Below are 15,732 nucleotides of genomic sequence, written 5' to 3' on the forward strand. Positions count from 1 at the left end.
ATTAAGAATAAAAGGGAGATTATGATGAAAAATGAACATGGGAGGATATAAATCAAATTGAACATCTGCGTATCAGAAACCCTCCTCCCATTACAAGGAATCGGTGCAGTCTATAAACACAACTAGGAAATAAATTTAATTCCTAGCTCAAAATTTCTAAACACTTATAATCTCAAATTTTGGTTTTGTTGGTGTCTGGTCAGTAATGGGATCTGAACCCTTGGCCTTGGTGTTATAATGCTGTGCTCTAAACAACTGAGCTAACTGGCCAGCCCTAATTTTCTGGGATTTTAACTGGGACTCTTCTCTTATTACGAGGACTTGGTGTAGATTAGTATTTCTGCAAGGACTTAAAGGTAAGTGCATATCATGTATAGTTTTTTAACTCCAACTTTAAAAATTATCTTCAGTGACACAAAAACAAACCTCAGTAGGCCTCAGAGTTTATAGCCACCTTTATTAATATTCTGGATTGTGAAAGAGCTTTGTTACCAATGGCTTGCTAAGTCCCAAGGAACTGACTATTCAAACTTCTCTGGAGTCATTAAGGCCTTCTTTTTAAGCAAACGTAAGTTCAGATTCTACTATCAGTAAATCACCAATTTTCTGTGATAGTTGTCTAATAAATAGCAAAGCATTTTCCTCCTAAGGCTGAAATGGAAGACTCTAGTCTTCAAAAGAATGGGCAGTAAAAAAGTTCCTTTACAACCTGGGCCTGCTCTGGAGCAACTAAATTGTTTCCTGGTGGACACTCAGGGCCCAGCAAATTAAGAATTAAAGGTGGGGCTGTAACTCTGTTTGTTGGTTCTTTTGAGATAGCTACAAGCTCTCCTACAACAGCATAAGATTTCCCCAAACCCTGGGAATTCTAGGGCCATTCATTTAACACAATGCGTAGAGGGTGTGCCTAGGTTAGTCAGAATGGTAAATATATTGGTTTGATGACTTCCAATAGGTTACATTCTGATCAACACTTCAAAAACACTACACGTCTTAAGTATTGTACAACTAAAACAAGTTAATTAGAACACTTTATGTGATTTAGGGGCAGGCGGAGAAGGGCTTTCTGTGAATAATACAAAAAAATACTGCAAATAAAAATGAAAAGCAAACTTAAAACAAGGCAAGTATATAAGGGTACTTCAAAAAGTTCATGAAAACATCTTTCAAATCTATTTTCCCATGAATTTTTTGACGTACCCCCATATAAAGCAAAAATGACAAAAATTAATTACCCTTTAATATATTAACGAGTCCTGACCAACTAACTCATCAAATAAGGAAGAAATCCAAAAGAAAGGTGGCTAATTTAGGCAAATAACCAAAAAAATGCAAAAGGCCAATGAAACACATGAAACAAGTTTTTGACCTCAGTAGTAATATGCAAATTAAAACAAGATATTCCCTCTTTTGGGGCAAACTAGCTATTAGGAATAAAATGTAAAAAAAAATACAATAGGCCTATTCAAACACTGCTAGTACACAGGAAAACAGTCTAACTGTTCTCTAGATAAGTTAGGCAATATTTATTTAAAAGCCTCAAAAATACGCTCTGTCCCAGCCGTGCTAAGAATTTAACCTAAGGAGTAAATCTGACAAGCGTATGAAAGTCTGTGTGTAATAGTGTTCATCATGCAAGTGCCTTATTAAGAGTTTACATCTCCAAGTCTTCTGCATTTTGCACCTACTGCATTTGTAATCTGAGGGAAAAAACCCGACCAAACAACACCCCCCCCCAAATGTTATGGGAAAATGGTATTGGATGTAGGGAATAACAATTTTCCAAAATGTACTTTGTTAATTCCACCCCACCCCCAATTTAAAGCTAGAAGCAAAACTACAAATCCCACAAGATGGCAAGTGTTCAAGTTACAGTTTCATTGAATATTTAAGACCAAAAGCATACTCAACCAATCCTTTTCTCCAACTGGCTGGGTCAGACCAACTTGGGAAACAAATGAACAGAAATTTTCTAGAAACATGTAGGCTATTAAATAATTTGTTTATTGTACTGCATTTACAAAGAAAACAGACAATGCACTCAGTAGAAAGAATAAAAATGTATTCAGGTTTTATTTTTAACTGACAGCAAATAGAAATCCTTTAGTGAGATCATGGCAATTTGACAGTATTATGATTAAGCTCAATAAAAGTATGTGGGGTACTTGGAAGATCAAGTTCTACAGCTGCCTCTTTCCACATCTTCTAATTTATCTGGCTCCTTAAATGACAGGGGGAAAAGCCCTTATTTGGTGGGGAAACATTTCCAAAATGAAGTTTTAGGTTCTCTCTCCTATTAAAATTTCCTGTCAATTGTTATAACAGGGCTTTCTGTTTGTGTTTTTTGGTTATTTCATCTTAACATCACCACAATTCCTGTAATTCCACAATTGTGATTTTGCAATGTAGAACAGAATTAGTTCTAGTCTATTGCTTTAGATGTAAATACAGTTGAAAATCCATAGTGGACTAGAATTGCTGAAGGATCTCCCTGCCGTTGTTTGACACAATCTATTCTCTTTACTCTTGATAGGTGCGTAGTGCATAGCTGACTTAAAGTTCTTTCTACAGGAACATGTCTGACTTCGGGAGTACCCAATCAAGGATCCGATGAATAGCTGGCCAGTTACTCGGAACAGTGTGTATATGAGTTAAATGGACTGCATAACGGCACCACTTTTCCTTTATCATTGTTGGTGGATAAATGAGAGAAACTAGATTCCAATCTTCATATAGAGAGGTGGCTACCCAACAGTCTCATGGATACTTTGCTAGTAGAACCTCAAGTTGCACCTCCTTGGCTTCTGTAAATTAGAGTCCTGTAGCCGCTTCTGGAAAATGCTATAATACCCAAGGCCCACTTGGTCCATGCTGAACAAGCAACTGTGACCCCGACTCTGCCCCTCTTTTGCTTTTCAATATTACCCGAGGAATACGTAATGTCTATGGCAAGTCTAGGAGAAGCCCATCCTAAAATAAAATTTGCAAAGCCATTACTAATTAAAGAAAAAGAAAAAAGCCTCAAGTACATCTCAAAATTGCAGTTAAAAACTTACATTATACAAGGAAATAGCAGCAGAGAATGGCTAATCTTAAAAACAAAAAAAAAAAAGAAAAATGTACCTTCCTACCTCTCCCCTTGGTTCTTTTATTTGGGGTTTCATTAAAGACCCCAAGCCTCTGAGAAAATAAGAAAGGAAAAGCCTCAGAAGGAAACTGCTTCAAGACCAGAATTTTGGGCAAGGTAAAGAAAAATCTGTAAATAAAAAGCAGGGACTGTTTAGAAAAGAATCAGAACTCTAGGACATTTTTCTTCTTAGATGGGAAAACTCCAAAACCCAGATCTCCTTTCTAGAGTCATCCTGATTCTTTAGTTATGGGATAGTAAACTCAAGTACAAAGAGTAAAGTGCCAGCCAGGGATTAAAAGAACAAAAACTAAAACAAAACAACCAATCAGAATAACTCTGCTCTTAGGGTAACAGAAGACACACAGAAAAGAACTGTTTGCAGAAGTGAGGTTCTCAACAAATTACTATTCAATGGTTCCGTTTTTGTTTACATTAAAAATCACACTGAAGATTCAAAGATCTTAAGATTCATTAAAAAGAATTTTACGTGCTTTGAACAGTGATAAAATGGTACCCAAATTTGGTGTTTATACAGCTTATTTAAAAAGATAGTAGCTTAGAAGTCACAGGAACAAATGTGAACATAGAGAACAGAAATAATCTAGGAAGATGATGCAGCCTGGATACAGCAAGTTTAATGTCTCTGCTGTACACAGAATTAACACCCTTTCCCCTACTCATCCTTATGCTGGCAATAGGATATGCGCTAGAAAATTTGACTCTTAGAGTCAATGAATAAAAGGATGGGCTCATACATCTTCATAGCTCGTTTTAAAAAGGATGCTTATAGTTTAAAGAGTGTCCTAATGGAAAGGCAAGGGTACAGGGTGAGAGGCTGTTTCACATTTTAGTTCATTAGTCTTTGGCAGAGCCCAACCAAGGCCAAATTCACCTAGGATGCCCAAAGGCTGTGGAAATCTCCACAGGGTCAAGTAAGCAAACCCAAATGAACATGTTGGAGTTAAAAAAAAAAAAAAAAAAAAATTCCTGAAATCCTTGAAGGAAGAGCTTCACCCTGAAAAGGGAAGAGGGAAAAGCTTGGAGGGGAGGGGTGGATGGTCAGTGTGTGATCTCTGCTGCGGTGCTGGGTACAGGCTTAGGAGTTGAGCCAAGGATGCCGGAGACACTCAGCGGCAGTGGCTCTCTTCTCAGGGATCAGCTCCAACATAGGCAGTAAGAAATCCGTGAATCCAGCTGCCTCCTCCTGAGACCACTCATACTTCTCCACTAGAACCTCAAAAAGGCCCCAGGGTTTCAGCTTCGTGATGTGTTTCAGGTCACCTGCAGCGAAGACAGTACAAAAGAAACTGACCTACAATAACAAGTGACAAGATCCTCTTGTGGAAATCCAGGAACTAATCCAGGGAGTCTACAAAGAATCAAATTTTGCAATCAGAATCTAATCCTCCATTCACAACGCACTTCTTTCCTAACGTATTCCTCAAAAAGAAGTACCTCTTTTTCATATGGGCCTAAAAATTTTAAATAATTTATTTTCTCTCCTATTCCAAGATTTTTTGGTCCCAGTCAAACTGGGTATACTTATCAGGAACTAAATATTATAATATTCACTGAAATGAATATTAAATGCCTACATATTCTACACGGTCTCACATGGTGTGCAGAGGCAGTCTAACACTACATATTAAATACAACCTGTTTGTACTCTTTTTTTTTTTTTGCTTGATAGTCTAGTAAACGTTTCAAAATAAGGCAGTAATTTAAAAATAAACAGCTAATACCACGTCAAACATGAATAAAAGGAACAAAACTAAAAGAACAACCCCTATACAGGTTTCACCTACAGCAGCATCATACTCTGGTAGAGCATCAACCTACTTGTTTCTTTCTTTCTTTTTTTTTTTTTTTCCTCCCCCGCAACCTACTTGTTTCTTTAAAGTGACAATGTTTTATGATAGTTATTAATGGGTTACTAAGGCAAATGCTGCTTAAAATTTCTTTCATATACGACACTTATTTGAAGTCTCTTCTGTGGGCAGTGAGCACCTGTTTAATAACCAACTTGGTACACACACATACCTTAATCTACTTTTGCACACAAGGAGGAACTCTTATCAAGCACTTCACCATTTTCCTGCCCAAAAAGAGGTTTAAGGAAGGGTAATGTTTCTGAGGATGCCTCCTGTTAAGGATTGAGAAAAATCATTTTTCTTGTCACTTGTGTAGAGGTTGTGAAAAAAAGGGAACCATGGCACAATGGGAAAAAAAATGCAAGACAGTTTTCTAGGTCCTTCTAGGTCAGGTTTTCACATTCAGTTTTATTTAGGAAGAACAAGAAATATATTATCTCAACTCAAAAATTTGAGGTGAGAATTTTATGTTTGTTTCTTAACAAATGACTTATACTTATAAAACTGAAAAATGTAAAGTTAGTTTGTATGATTAATGTGTTTGAGTGACTATGTTATGTGTCACTCAGGTACGAAGATAGTGAGACATTGTCTCTGCCTGTAAGAATTCTTAAACTGCTTACCCTTTGGTAGACGTAGGTCTTAGACCAAATGTCAGCAAAAATTTGCCCATTTTTCTAAAGTGCTGTAGTAAGAGTAATCAACCATGTATCAGGTACTATACATATATTAACTAATTTAATATGAAGTACACATTATTATTATCCCCATTCAGAAATCAGCAAATTGAGGCACAGTGAGGTTGCTCCACATAACCAGGATTTGACACAGCCTGGCTGGCTCTAGTCTCTGCTCTTGACCACACTCTTTCACCTCTCTGCTAAGTCACAGTTCAGCAGTCAAGATAGGCCCATCTTTCTGTAGGATGTTGGGAACATGTACCCAACTAAACTTACCTGTTCATTGTTAAACACTTTTGCCCCATAATGTCTGGGAACAAACATTTATTTTACCTTTTTTGGTGAAAAATTCCTTGGAATATTTTCCTGCCACAATGAGCTTGCGAGGCACCTTCCCCAGAAGTTCTATGATCAATGCAATGTGATCTGTATGTTTCAAACATTTTAAGAGGGGGGGGAAAAAAAGACATACATAACAGGAGTAACAAATGCTGCTCCAGACACTGGCAGAAAGAGTAGCATGCACACCTCTTTATAAAGCATTTCAGGCTTGCTTTCTGTGCTAAATGGAAAGAGGAGGAGGACTCTTCCCATCTAATGGAGAATCCAGAAAATCATAAAAAAATCAGGTGCCCACTCAGTGGGACTTAAGTGATAACTAAAAACAATCTTGGTATGAATGCTCTGCTTCCTGAAGTTGTGTCCTTGGGGCCTGGATGAAAACTCATGTTAACAACACTACCTCTATGATTGAAGTCCTGTGAGTATTTCCCACTGAGGGCAAAGTGTCTTGGAATTCTGCCTATCAGCTCTATAATGTGCACAATGTGGTCTAAAATAGAAGGGTAAGAAGAACAGGATCAAGGACAACCTGCAAAAGTTTTTCTATGAATAGCTTTTTCAAGTACTAGCTGTTTAAAAGTAACTACAAATAAAACCAAGTATACTCAAGGGGAGACCGGGAAGGCCAAGATTCAGGCAGTACCTGATGGTAGCTGGCAAGTCTCATTCTGAATTTGAGGCTTCTCTTCATTTTTACTTCTATTTTGTCTATATATCTAGGTTCAGGTGGGTTTTTCAGGTAAGGTAAAAAACCATACCATTATCCTTTAGGCATTCTAGACTGTTATCTAAAATACTGCTATGGGCTTCAAGATAAAATTATAACCTTACATAAGAACGTTCATGACAAAAAAACTGATCACGTATGATTCTCTGAGTTTTTACAAGCACCTGTAAAACAGGCCAAAGATTAATACCCCATTTTAAAGATGAGAAACTAGAACCTCGGAGAGAATAAATGGCTTACGTAAAGCTATAGGACTAATAAGAATCAGAACTTAAATGAAAACCCACATCTTATCATGTCTAGTCCAGAGCTTTTAATTTTTTCTAAAATCACATTTTAAAAGTAAAAATTAGCACTTTTTTTTTTTTTAAAAGATGACCAGTAAGGGGATCTTAACTTTTGACCTGGTGCTGTCAGCACCACGCACTCCAAAGTGAGCTAACTGGCCATCCCTATATGGGATCCGAACCCATGGCGTTGGTGTTATCAGCACCACACTCTCCCAAGTGAGCCATGGGCCGGCCCTAGCACAAACATTTTAAAGTATAGCTATTTGACTATTTGTAGGCCACTAAAATGTCCAAGTCATATAGTGACTTGTAACTATCACAGCATGAATTTGGACTGTGAACACTGCCAGGGAGGTGTGCAGTCTGTTAGCCAGGAGGTAAGCCTGAGGCCAGCCGGTACCACACCTCCACACAGCTCTCCTGTACTTTTCACTCTTCAGGTGACAGAAATTAAGAATGTGAAGAGGTTTTAAAAAATGATGGCTTCTGGGCAGGAAAGAGCTTTATAAATGATTTTCATCCACCAGTTATAGAATCATTAAGGGTTAAAAGGAGTCACTTAAAAACGTCCAATTATATATCTTTTTTTTTTTTTTTTTTTTCTAAAAGATGACCGGTAAGGGGATCTTAACCCTTGACTTGGTGTTGTCAGCACCACGCTCAGCCAGTGAGCGAACCGGCCATCCGTATATGGGATCCGAACCCGGGGCCTTGGTGTTATCAGCACCGCACTCTCCCGAGTGAGCCACGGGCCGGCCCCAATTATATATCTTATAAGGGAAATAACATTCTTGAGACATCCATATCATCTGGGAATTTGTGAAGGTCTCAGGTCATATCCCTTTCTCACATAAAAAACTCAGTGGTGTCAATGTAAAAGGACTTTACATTCATGAATTCACTACAGTCTCTGAGCAGTTTTGACTGAATTTATGATTTGGTAACAAGTACCAGGCTGCCAAGAAATTTCTGCCCACTTTAGGCAGGACCTGCAAATAAGTGTCTTTGTATAAATTATCATTAACAACAACTAAAGAAAGAATACCAAGGAATAAATGAGACTATCGTTTCTCTTACTCTAAACTTCCAAGTGAAGTATTGGTTCTTTTAATATTTTTCTATACCAAAAAATTATTTTTCCCTTGAAATTGTTATTTTACATTTTACTCCAGCAACCTATCTCTGGCTTATCAATTAGCTGTAGGACTGATATATTTGATAGGCAAAATTATCAAGTTTTATCCCGAGTTAGGCCTCAGTCTTACAGTGAATTGTAACAAACTATGGATACACTAGTCAGGGGAAAGGTGTTTGTTTTTTCCTGTTCTTATAAAGGCCAAATTGCAGTAGAATAGTACAAAGAGGTTGAGGTTTGATCTAAGGACTATTAGTACTGACTGGTACAAGAGGGAATAAATTAGGATCTAAATATCTAGAGAAGATGGTTCTCCCTTGTCTTCTTACTTGGGACTTTCCATATATATTTCAATTTTCAGGTTTGGTAGCATAAGGTTCTACTCAGTATAATTGTAGCCTCTATATGTGTTCTATACTACACACTAATATATATAAACAGTCTAGGAAAGTAAAGAAAAAATAAATTACTCCCTAAACAGATATCGTAGGGCATTTCTAAAACAGTATAAGCCCCAAACTTACAACCCAGAAAAAAAGCAGATAACAGGAAAAATCATGTGTCTACATGGGTAGTAATTATAGTATTTTCTAACACGGGGCTTATATATACAAAACATGTCCAAACTATACCTACTAAAATAAGCATCTGACTATGGAAATTAGTTATCACAGCATTTTCCAAAGACTATTTGTTAGAAAGGTTAGCAGGGCCTACTATCACTGCCTATTAATATCCCCAGGGACCATATTTTGAGAAATAGAGATCATTTTTGGTTCCACAGAGCACAAAACCTGATTTTCCAAAGACTCAAGGAAAGCACAGGGTATGCTGCTGGTGCTCTCTCAAAATAACCCTCATCCATTCTGCAAACAAAACAAAAACTGCCTAAACTGTTTAAGAAGGTAAAACATTTCTTTACTCATTTTTTTCACTCAAATTATTAACTCATTTAGTTATTTGGATGCTACCATGATAGAAAAATTGGACACATATATTGTTTGCTTCCACAGCCTCTCAGATGGAACAACTGACAGCTTGGGCTTTTCCCAATGACCATCACAAAATGTAAATCCATTATATTTTGTTTAAAATAAAATTCTAAACGTTAGTATCATTTAAAAAGAAAAAAATTGGGCTGGGCAGTTATCACCAATGGTTAGAGCACAGCGTTGATCCCTATACTGGCCAGTGCAAGAAAAAAAAAAAAAAGTATATATATATATATATCTTTAATTTCCAGAAAAGGAAAAAATAATGCTAAATGTTACAGAATTTAAATAGTATATAGCCTCTGCATTCAAGTAGTATGTTTGCATATTAAAATTACTGACTTCCAAATAAAGTTGGTGGCATAACTGAGCAACAGACTAATAGACAGACAGATTCAAACTGGGTAAAGAATGAATCATTGATATATGCAGAAAAGAAGATAACTAGATGTTAAAGGAAAAATTACCTGGCAAATAGAAGCTTTAGTTTAACCAAATGTGGCCTTTTGTCTAATCCTCTGACAGAGTTCTTTAATATCTTTTAGAAAATATATACTATATCTAATACCTAACATAAAATATCTTTTATATTTCTATCTTTTCCTGGATTTATATATACTTAGCACACTAACACAACTAAGGCTCATTAGTACTAACCAGTGATGCTTAGCCACATGTGGAAAGTGTAACTACCATGCATAGATACTCTTGGTTAAGGGGACTCACCTTCATCTCGAGTATATTCTTCCCCTGAATGAGGTTCAAACAAATAGTCGCCTGTGGCCAGTTCAAAGGCCTAAGAAAAAGAGAATAACATATGAAAGCATCAAAGAAAAGAAGGCTTTTGGAAAGCTTATTGCTATTTGATTCAATATTAAGCAATCTTTTTTCCTTCGAAAAACTTGCAGATGAGTTTTTAAAAAAACAGAAAAACTAAGACTATGCCCAAAGCGCTTTCCTTCCACACTGTATCTTAACAAAATGGAGAAAACATCAAAAACTCAGTTAATACGAACATGAGGATTATTCCATGCCAACAAAAAAGCCCATTGAAAAACAAAAAAACAAAACTCCAAACCCAGTAGCTTAGCCCTTTAGTTTCCCTTTTTGGTCAGAGAGGGGCACACTTAGATACTGAGGTGATTCTAAGTTATTACATTATTAGTGAGAAGAGTAGGTCTTTCCTACATTATGATTTCACATGACTAAAAATTGAGATTCTGTACCTAAAATTACAACGAAAAAATTCAGATCTCCTTCTACCCATGTCTCTTTAGTGTAACAAAAAGTACAATCTTAACTTCTGTGTGGAAAGCACTCCCTAAACTGTCCCAAATGGAGAGTTCCCAATTCCTAGGTCTACAGAATATCAGAAACTAAAATTAAGTGTAAATAGAGTCAGGAGCCACTCTAAAAGAAAGGCACGTTTCCTACAACAGGAAAACCTCTTGCAAACAGACAACGTTTGAGAGGGTCTTAAATGATGATTTCCTTTGGAATAGGTGCCAAGTAGCATGGAGAGACAGAATCGGGGTAATGGGGCTACATGAATTTCTCATTAATTACAAACAGATCTTTAAAAAATAATATAATAACAGTTTTAAAAAATAACCTTATTAATACGAAAGCACGGTTATAAGCCAAGTGCTAGTCATGTCAATTTTGATTTAAGTCAATGGTACTAAGTAGTCCAGACAATCTCAAGAACTGTAGGGTGAATTTAGTTGGGCACATTCTCTGTTTAGACTCAAGTTTAGGTATTGGTGGCTCATCAGTGTTAGTTTCTGCAGTTTCATTAACAGGATAGCCTTTCTCAAAATTGTACCACCTATCTGTACTACCTCTAAGAGCAAGGCCACAAAACCAGAAGTTTCAGGGTAGTTACAGGAATCAAATACTTGTCTCTAAAATGTCAGGGACACTATGGCTTCTTGTTAGGCATCATTGTTTTATATTCCATCAGTTCAGTATGAAACTGAACTACACTGCCAGCAGATACTTGTTCTACCATAAATTACCCTGACGTTTATAGTACTAAAGCAGCACAGAAACAAACTGATTCTTATTCATCAAATCTTTTTATTCTTTTCTGAAACCAGGACTTTTTCAAATCTCAAGGTCTCATATGTGGAGTTCAGTACAGATAATGAGATTAAAGTTTAAAACAAACAAAAAACAACAACAGAAACTTAGGAATAAATTTAACCAAGAAGGTAAAAGACCTGTACACTGAAAACTATAAAACGTTGATGAAAGAAATTGACAAAGACACAAATAAATGGAAGATATCCTGTGTTCATGGACTGGAAGAATTAATATTGTTAAAATATCTACCCAAAGTGATCTATAGATTCAATACAATCCCTATCAAAATTCTAATGTCATTTTTCACAGAAATAGAAAAAAACCCTAAAATTCATACAAACCACAAAAAACCTGAATAGCCAAGGCAATCATAAGCAAAAAGAACAAAGCTAAAGGCATCACACCACCTTATTTTAAACTATACTACAAAGCTATAGTAAGTAAAACAGCATGGTACTGGCAAAAGGACACATTGACCAACGGGAGAGAAGAAGGAGCCCAGAAATGAACTCATGCATGTATGGTCAATTGATTTTTGACAAAGGTGATTTTGACAAGAATACACAATGGGAAAAATAGAGTACCCTCAATAATTGTGTTGAGAAACAGGATAACAACATGCAGAATAATGAAATTGGATTCTCTATCTTATACCATACACAAAAATCAATTCAAAATGTATTAAAAACTTAAACATAAGATCTGAAACTGTAAAACTACTAGAAGAAAACATAAGGAAAAAAGTATACAACATTGGTCTGGGCAATGATTTTTTGAATTTGATCACAAAATCTCCCGCAACAAAAGCAAAAACAGACAAATGGGATTACATCAAACTGAAAGCTTCTGCACAGCAAAGGAAACAATAGCGTGAAGAGAAAACCTACAGATTGTGAGAAAATATTTGCAAGGCATACATCCAATAAGGGGCTAATATCCAAAATATATAAGGAACTCAAACAAGTCAATAGCAAGAAAACAAAACACCTAATTAAAAAATGGGCAAGGAACCTGAATAGACATTTCTCAAAAGAAGACACACAAATGGACAACAGATATATGAAAAAATGCTCAATATGCTAGTCATTAGGGAAATGCAAATTAAAACCAAAATGAGATATCATCTCACACCGGTCAGAATGGCTATCTATTATCCAAAGGCAAGAGATAACAAATGTTGGCAAGGATGTGGAGAAAATGGAAACCATGTATACTATTAGTGGGAATGTAAACTGGTATAGCCATTGCGGAAAACCGTATGGAGGTTCCTCAAAAAACTAAAAATAGTCACCATATGATCTAGCAATCCCATTTCTGGGTATTTACCCAAAAGATTGAAATCAGTTTATCAAAAAGATGTCTGCACTCCCATGGTCACTGTAGTACTACTCACAATAGCCAAATTATGGAATAAACCTAAGTGTCCATCAATAAACAAATGGATAAGGAAAATGTGTGCATATACAGAATACTATTCAGTCTTAAAAAAGAAGGAAATTCGGTTGTTTGCAACAACATGGATGGAATTAGAAAACATTATGCTAGGTGAAATAAGCCAGGCACAGAAAGAAAAATACTGCATGTTCTCACTTGTATGTGGAACCTAAAACAATTGAATTCATAGAAGCAGAGAGTAGAATGGTGACTACAGAGGCTGGGGATGGGGGGAATGGGGAAATGACAGTCAAAGGAAAAAAGAAAATTTAGTTTTTCATTATAACAATATTTCTAGAAACATCTGGAGAGTATCTTATTGTTAGTGGATGAACCATACGGGTATCATGCTTCATTTCTATTCCTAACAATTGTTCAAGACATGAGGATACTAAGTTGAAGACGGCTTTGAAACTTATTTCAAACCAGAAATGCTAAGTTTTGTTCAAATTTTGTTTAGAAGTCTACTTACTGCTCTCAGATATGGAGAAGTGGCATCATTAAATACCTAGTATTTAGTGCTCTGCAAACAACCAACACCAAAGGTATGAAACAAAGGAAAGATGTCTTAACAGTCAGGATATAATGTTCCAGGACTAAGAGTAGAGCGTATGAAAGATGGTTTCAATAGGCAGGAGGTAAACAAAAAGCCACCACCACACATAAATTACACAGAATGAAAGGAATGACTGGGAAACTGCAGAGTATACAGTTAAAAAGAAATTAGCTTTGTTGTTGTTACTAAACATATTCTACTTCTAGCTTTAAGTGGAGTTTCTAAGGTCTTCAGGTCCCAAGATGAGAATGAGCTTGACGTGACTAGGGGGAATAAACTGGATTTTGAGGGGAATAGATGCAATATAAGAATTTAAAATAGGGAGGGTAATATTATTTGATTAATATTTAAGACCACTCAGGCTTCTATGTGACAACGTACCATGAAGAGAGAAAAACAGAAGTAGAGAAAGAAATTAGGAGGCCACTGTAAGTGGTCCACGTGTGAAACAACGATGCCTTGGGCTACAAGGGGTTAAAGGAAAAGGTAAGAAGTGGCTGGTACTAAATATATTCTGAAGATAGAACACACAGAACTTGCTGAGGGACTAGATGTAGAGAGTGAGAGGAAAAAAGAATTAAGAATTAACCTAAAAGCCTTAGGTTTTGAGCTTTTGTTCTGAATGACTGGGTGATTTATAACAACAGAGTGTGTGGGGTGAACCAAGCATTCTATTTTGAAAACATTACATTTGAGATGTTATTCAGATATCCAAACAAAGTTATCAAGTAGGCAGCTGGACATAAAAAGTTGGAAGACGTGTAGAGGGAAGCTAGGGTTGGAGATGTCATGGAATTTGATGAGATCCCCCCAAAAAAGAGCCTATCTATTTAAGTTCCTATTAATTGATACAAACAAAAGGTAAACAATAAAGCAAGGTACCAATATAGACTTGGAGTTAAAACCTTAATTTTTCTTTGATAATCAAATCATTCCTAAAATAAACATGCCAACATATAGTTATGTGAACTGACATGCAGACAGCTATGTATGACCAAAACAGAGATTATCTTGCCCCAGGGATATAGGGCACACCAGCTGGTATTAGCTCAAAGCCCTACTCTCAATTGTGTGCTATTCACTGGGGTTACAATGGAGGTCCTGTAGTCAACCAACTACAACTATCATCCTTGGTGAGCAAATGTTTGCTTCTCTTCCTGCATCCTTCCCTGTTCAGAATGCTTTGCTTTGAGAGTTGTGCATTTTATCTCCCACATCCCGTGAGTGTAGTGAATGCCCAGTTCTCCTTCACCAATGGCAACATCTGGGAATCCAGATACTTCTACACACATCAACTTCAGAGATCTACTCTAAAGACACAAACCCTGGCAATTTTATTATAGTAATTAACTGTGAAAGAAATGAGATTATATATATTTTTTGTGGCTGTATTACCTCTGTTTAGCAGAAAACTGTGGCACCAACAAAAAAATAAAAAACAAGCAAATCTATGGGCTTCATTGTGTGGGATAAGAAAATTGCATGAAAAGAACTCAAAACATTTCTCATTAAAAAAGTACTGATTTATTGCTGTTGAATAACCGTGACAATCTTTGGTGAAATCTAAACAGCTACTGCACACAGTACTAGAAGTTATAAACAATGCAGAAATTCTGCCTTTTCATTCAGACAGCTCAGATTGGGGGATTGGTGACAGTAGAGGAAGAGCTCTATGGGTCAAATTACAGCACTTTGGATTTTAATAGTTTAGGGCATTCCAGCAGCCTCAAGAGTTCTAGACAGATAAAATGGTTATAAATAAACCCCTTCTGATCCCATTTCCTAAAGATTCATTCCCTTGCTAAAAACACCTGAGTAAGAAGTAAATTATATTCTCTAGTTTTTTCCCTAAATATACTTATTGATTAATCGTGGGCCAGCTTCTGGGGTATATAAGGATATGCAATTTAACCCATTTCCTAAATATGTGTAGCTGCACTCACAGAGCCTCCCACAAGTACCAGTAGGAGTCCCACAAATCCTGCTCTGAATTTCAGAAAGCCAAAGATAAAAAAGGAAAGGAACAGGTCCCAGAAAGCAATTACTTCAAGAGGAATTTATGAGAAAAGGAAGACAACTGGGGACTACAAACACATTTCCCTATGGGGGTGGGGTGAGGATGGCCAGAGAAGAAAATAATCTCATCCTGTCAGGTATGGTCCTACATGGTCTGACCCTAATGTTTGGAGACTGATAATTATTGATATTCTTCACAGATATTTTCCCCTTTCCCTTTTTATAACTGCCCTGCTTTTTTTCAATCACTAATGTAGTAGGCAATCTCTCAACTTGTCTAATTCTCAGAAAGGGTCCCAATCTTTCCATCAATTAATTGCACTGGATGCTGGATGATTCATTCCTCTTTCCAGGCACTTCTAATACTCTAAAATTTATTTCTACTCTGAGTATGACCAAATTTAAAGTAAGATTTTCAAGGCTTATTGGCAAAATGAGAGAAATTTGGGGAATAAAAGAGGCTCAAGTTTTCAT

The 15,732-nt window shown here is 36.5% G+C and overlaps 1 protein-coding gene across 4 annotated transcripts in view; it reads right to left on the reverse strand.

The window, feature by feature from the left end:
• Positions 1-2,056: 2,056 nt before the first annotated feature.
• SRPK1 (SRSF protein kinase 1) overlaps positions 2,057-15,732 on the reverse strand; it is a 64,357-nt gene continuing 50,681 nt past the window's right edge. For 3 of the 4 annotated variants that reach the window (XM_063096784.1, XM_063096783.1, XM_063096782.1), the window contains 3 exons: positions 9,894-9,963; positions 6,015-6,107; positions 2,057-4,411 (listed from right to left, as the gene is read on the reverse strand). In XM_063096784.1, the coding sequence (XP_062952854.1) occupies positions 4,227-4,411; positions 6,015-6,107; positions 9,894-9,963 (348 nt within the window). In that variant the 3' untranslated portion in view covers positions 2,057-4,226. Of the gene's footprint in view, positions 4,412-4,473; positions 4,500-6,014; positions 6,108-9,893; positions 9,964-15,732 lie in introns of those variants that run through there. The other variant, XM_063096785.1, reaches the window with a different exon arrangement.

The sequence above is a fragment of the Cynocephalus volans genome, chromosome 5 (genome assembly GCF_027409185.1).
Source record: "Cynocephalus volans isolate mCynVol1 chromosome 5, mCynVol1.pri, whole genome shotgun sequence".
Taxonomy (NCBI): domain Eukaryota; kingdom Metazoa; phylum Chordata; class Mammalia; order Dermoptera; family Cynocephalidae; genus Cynocephalus; species Cynocephalus volans.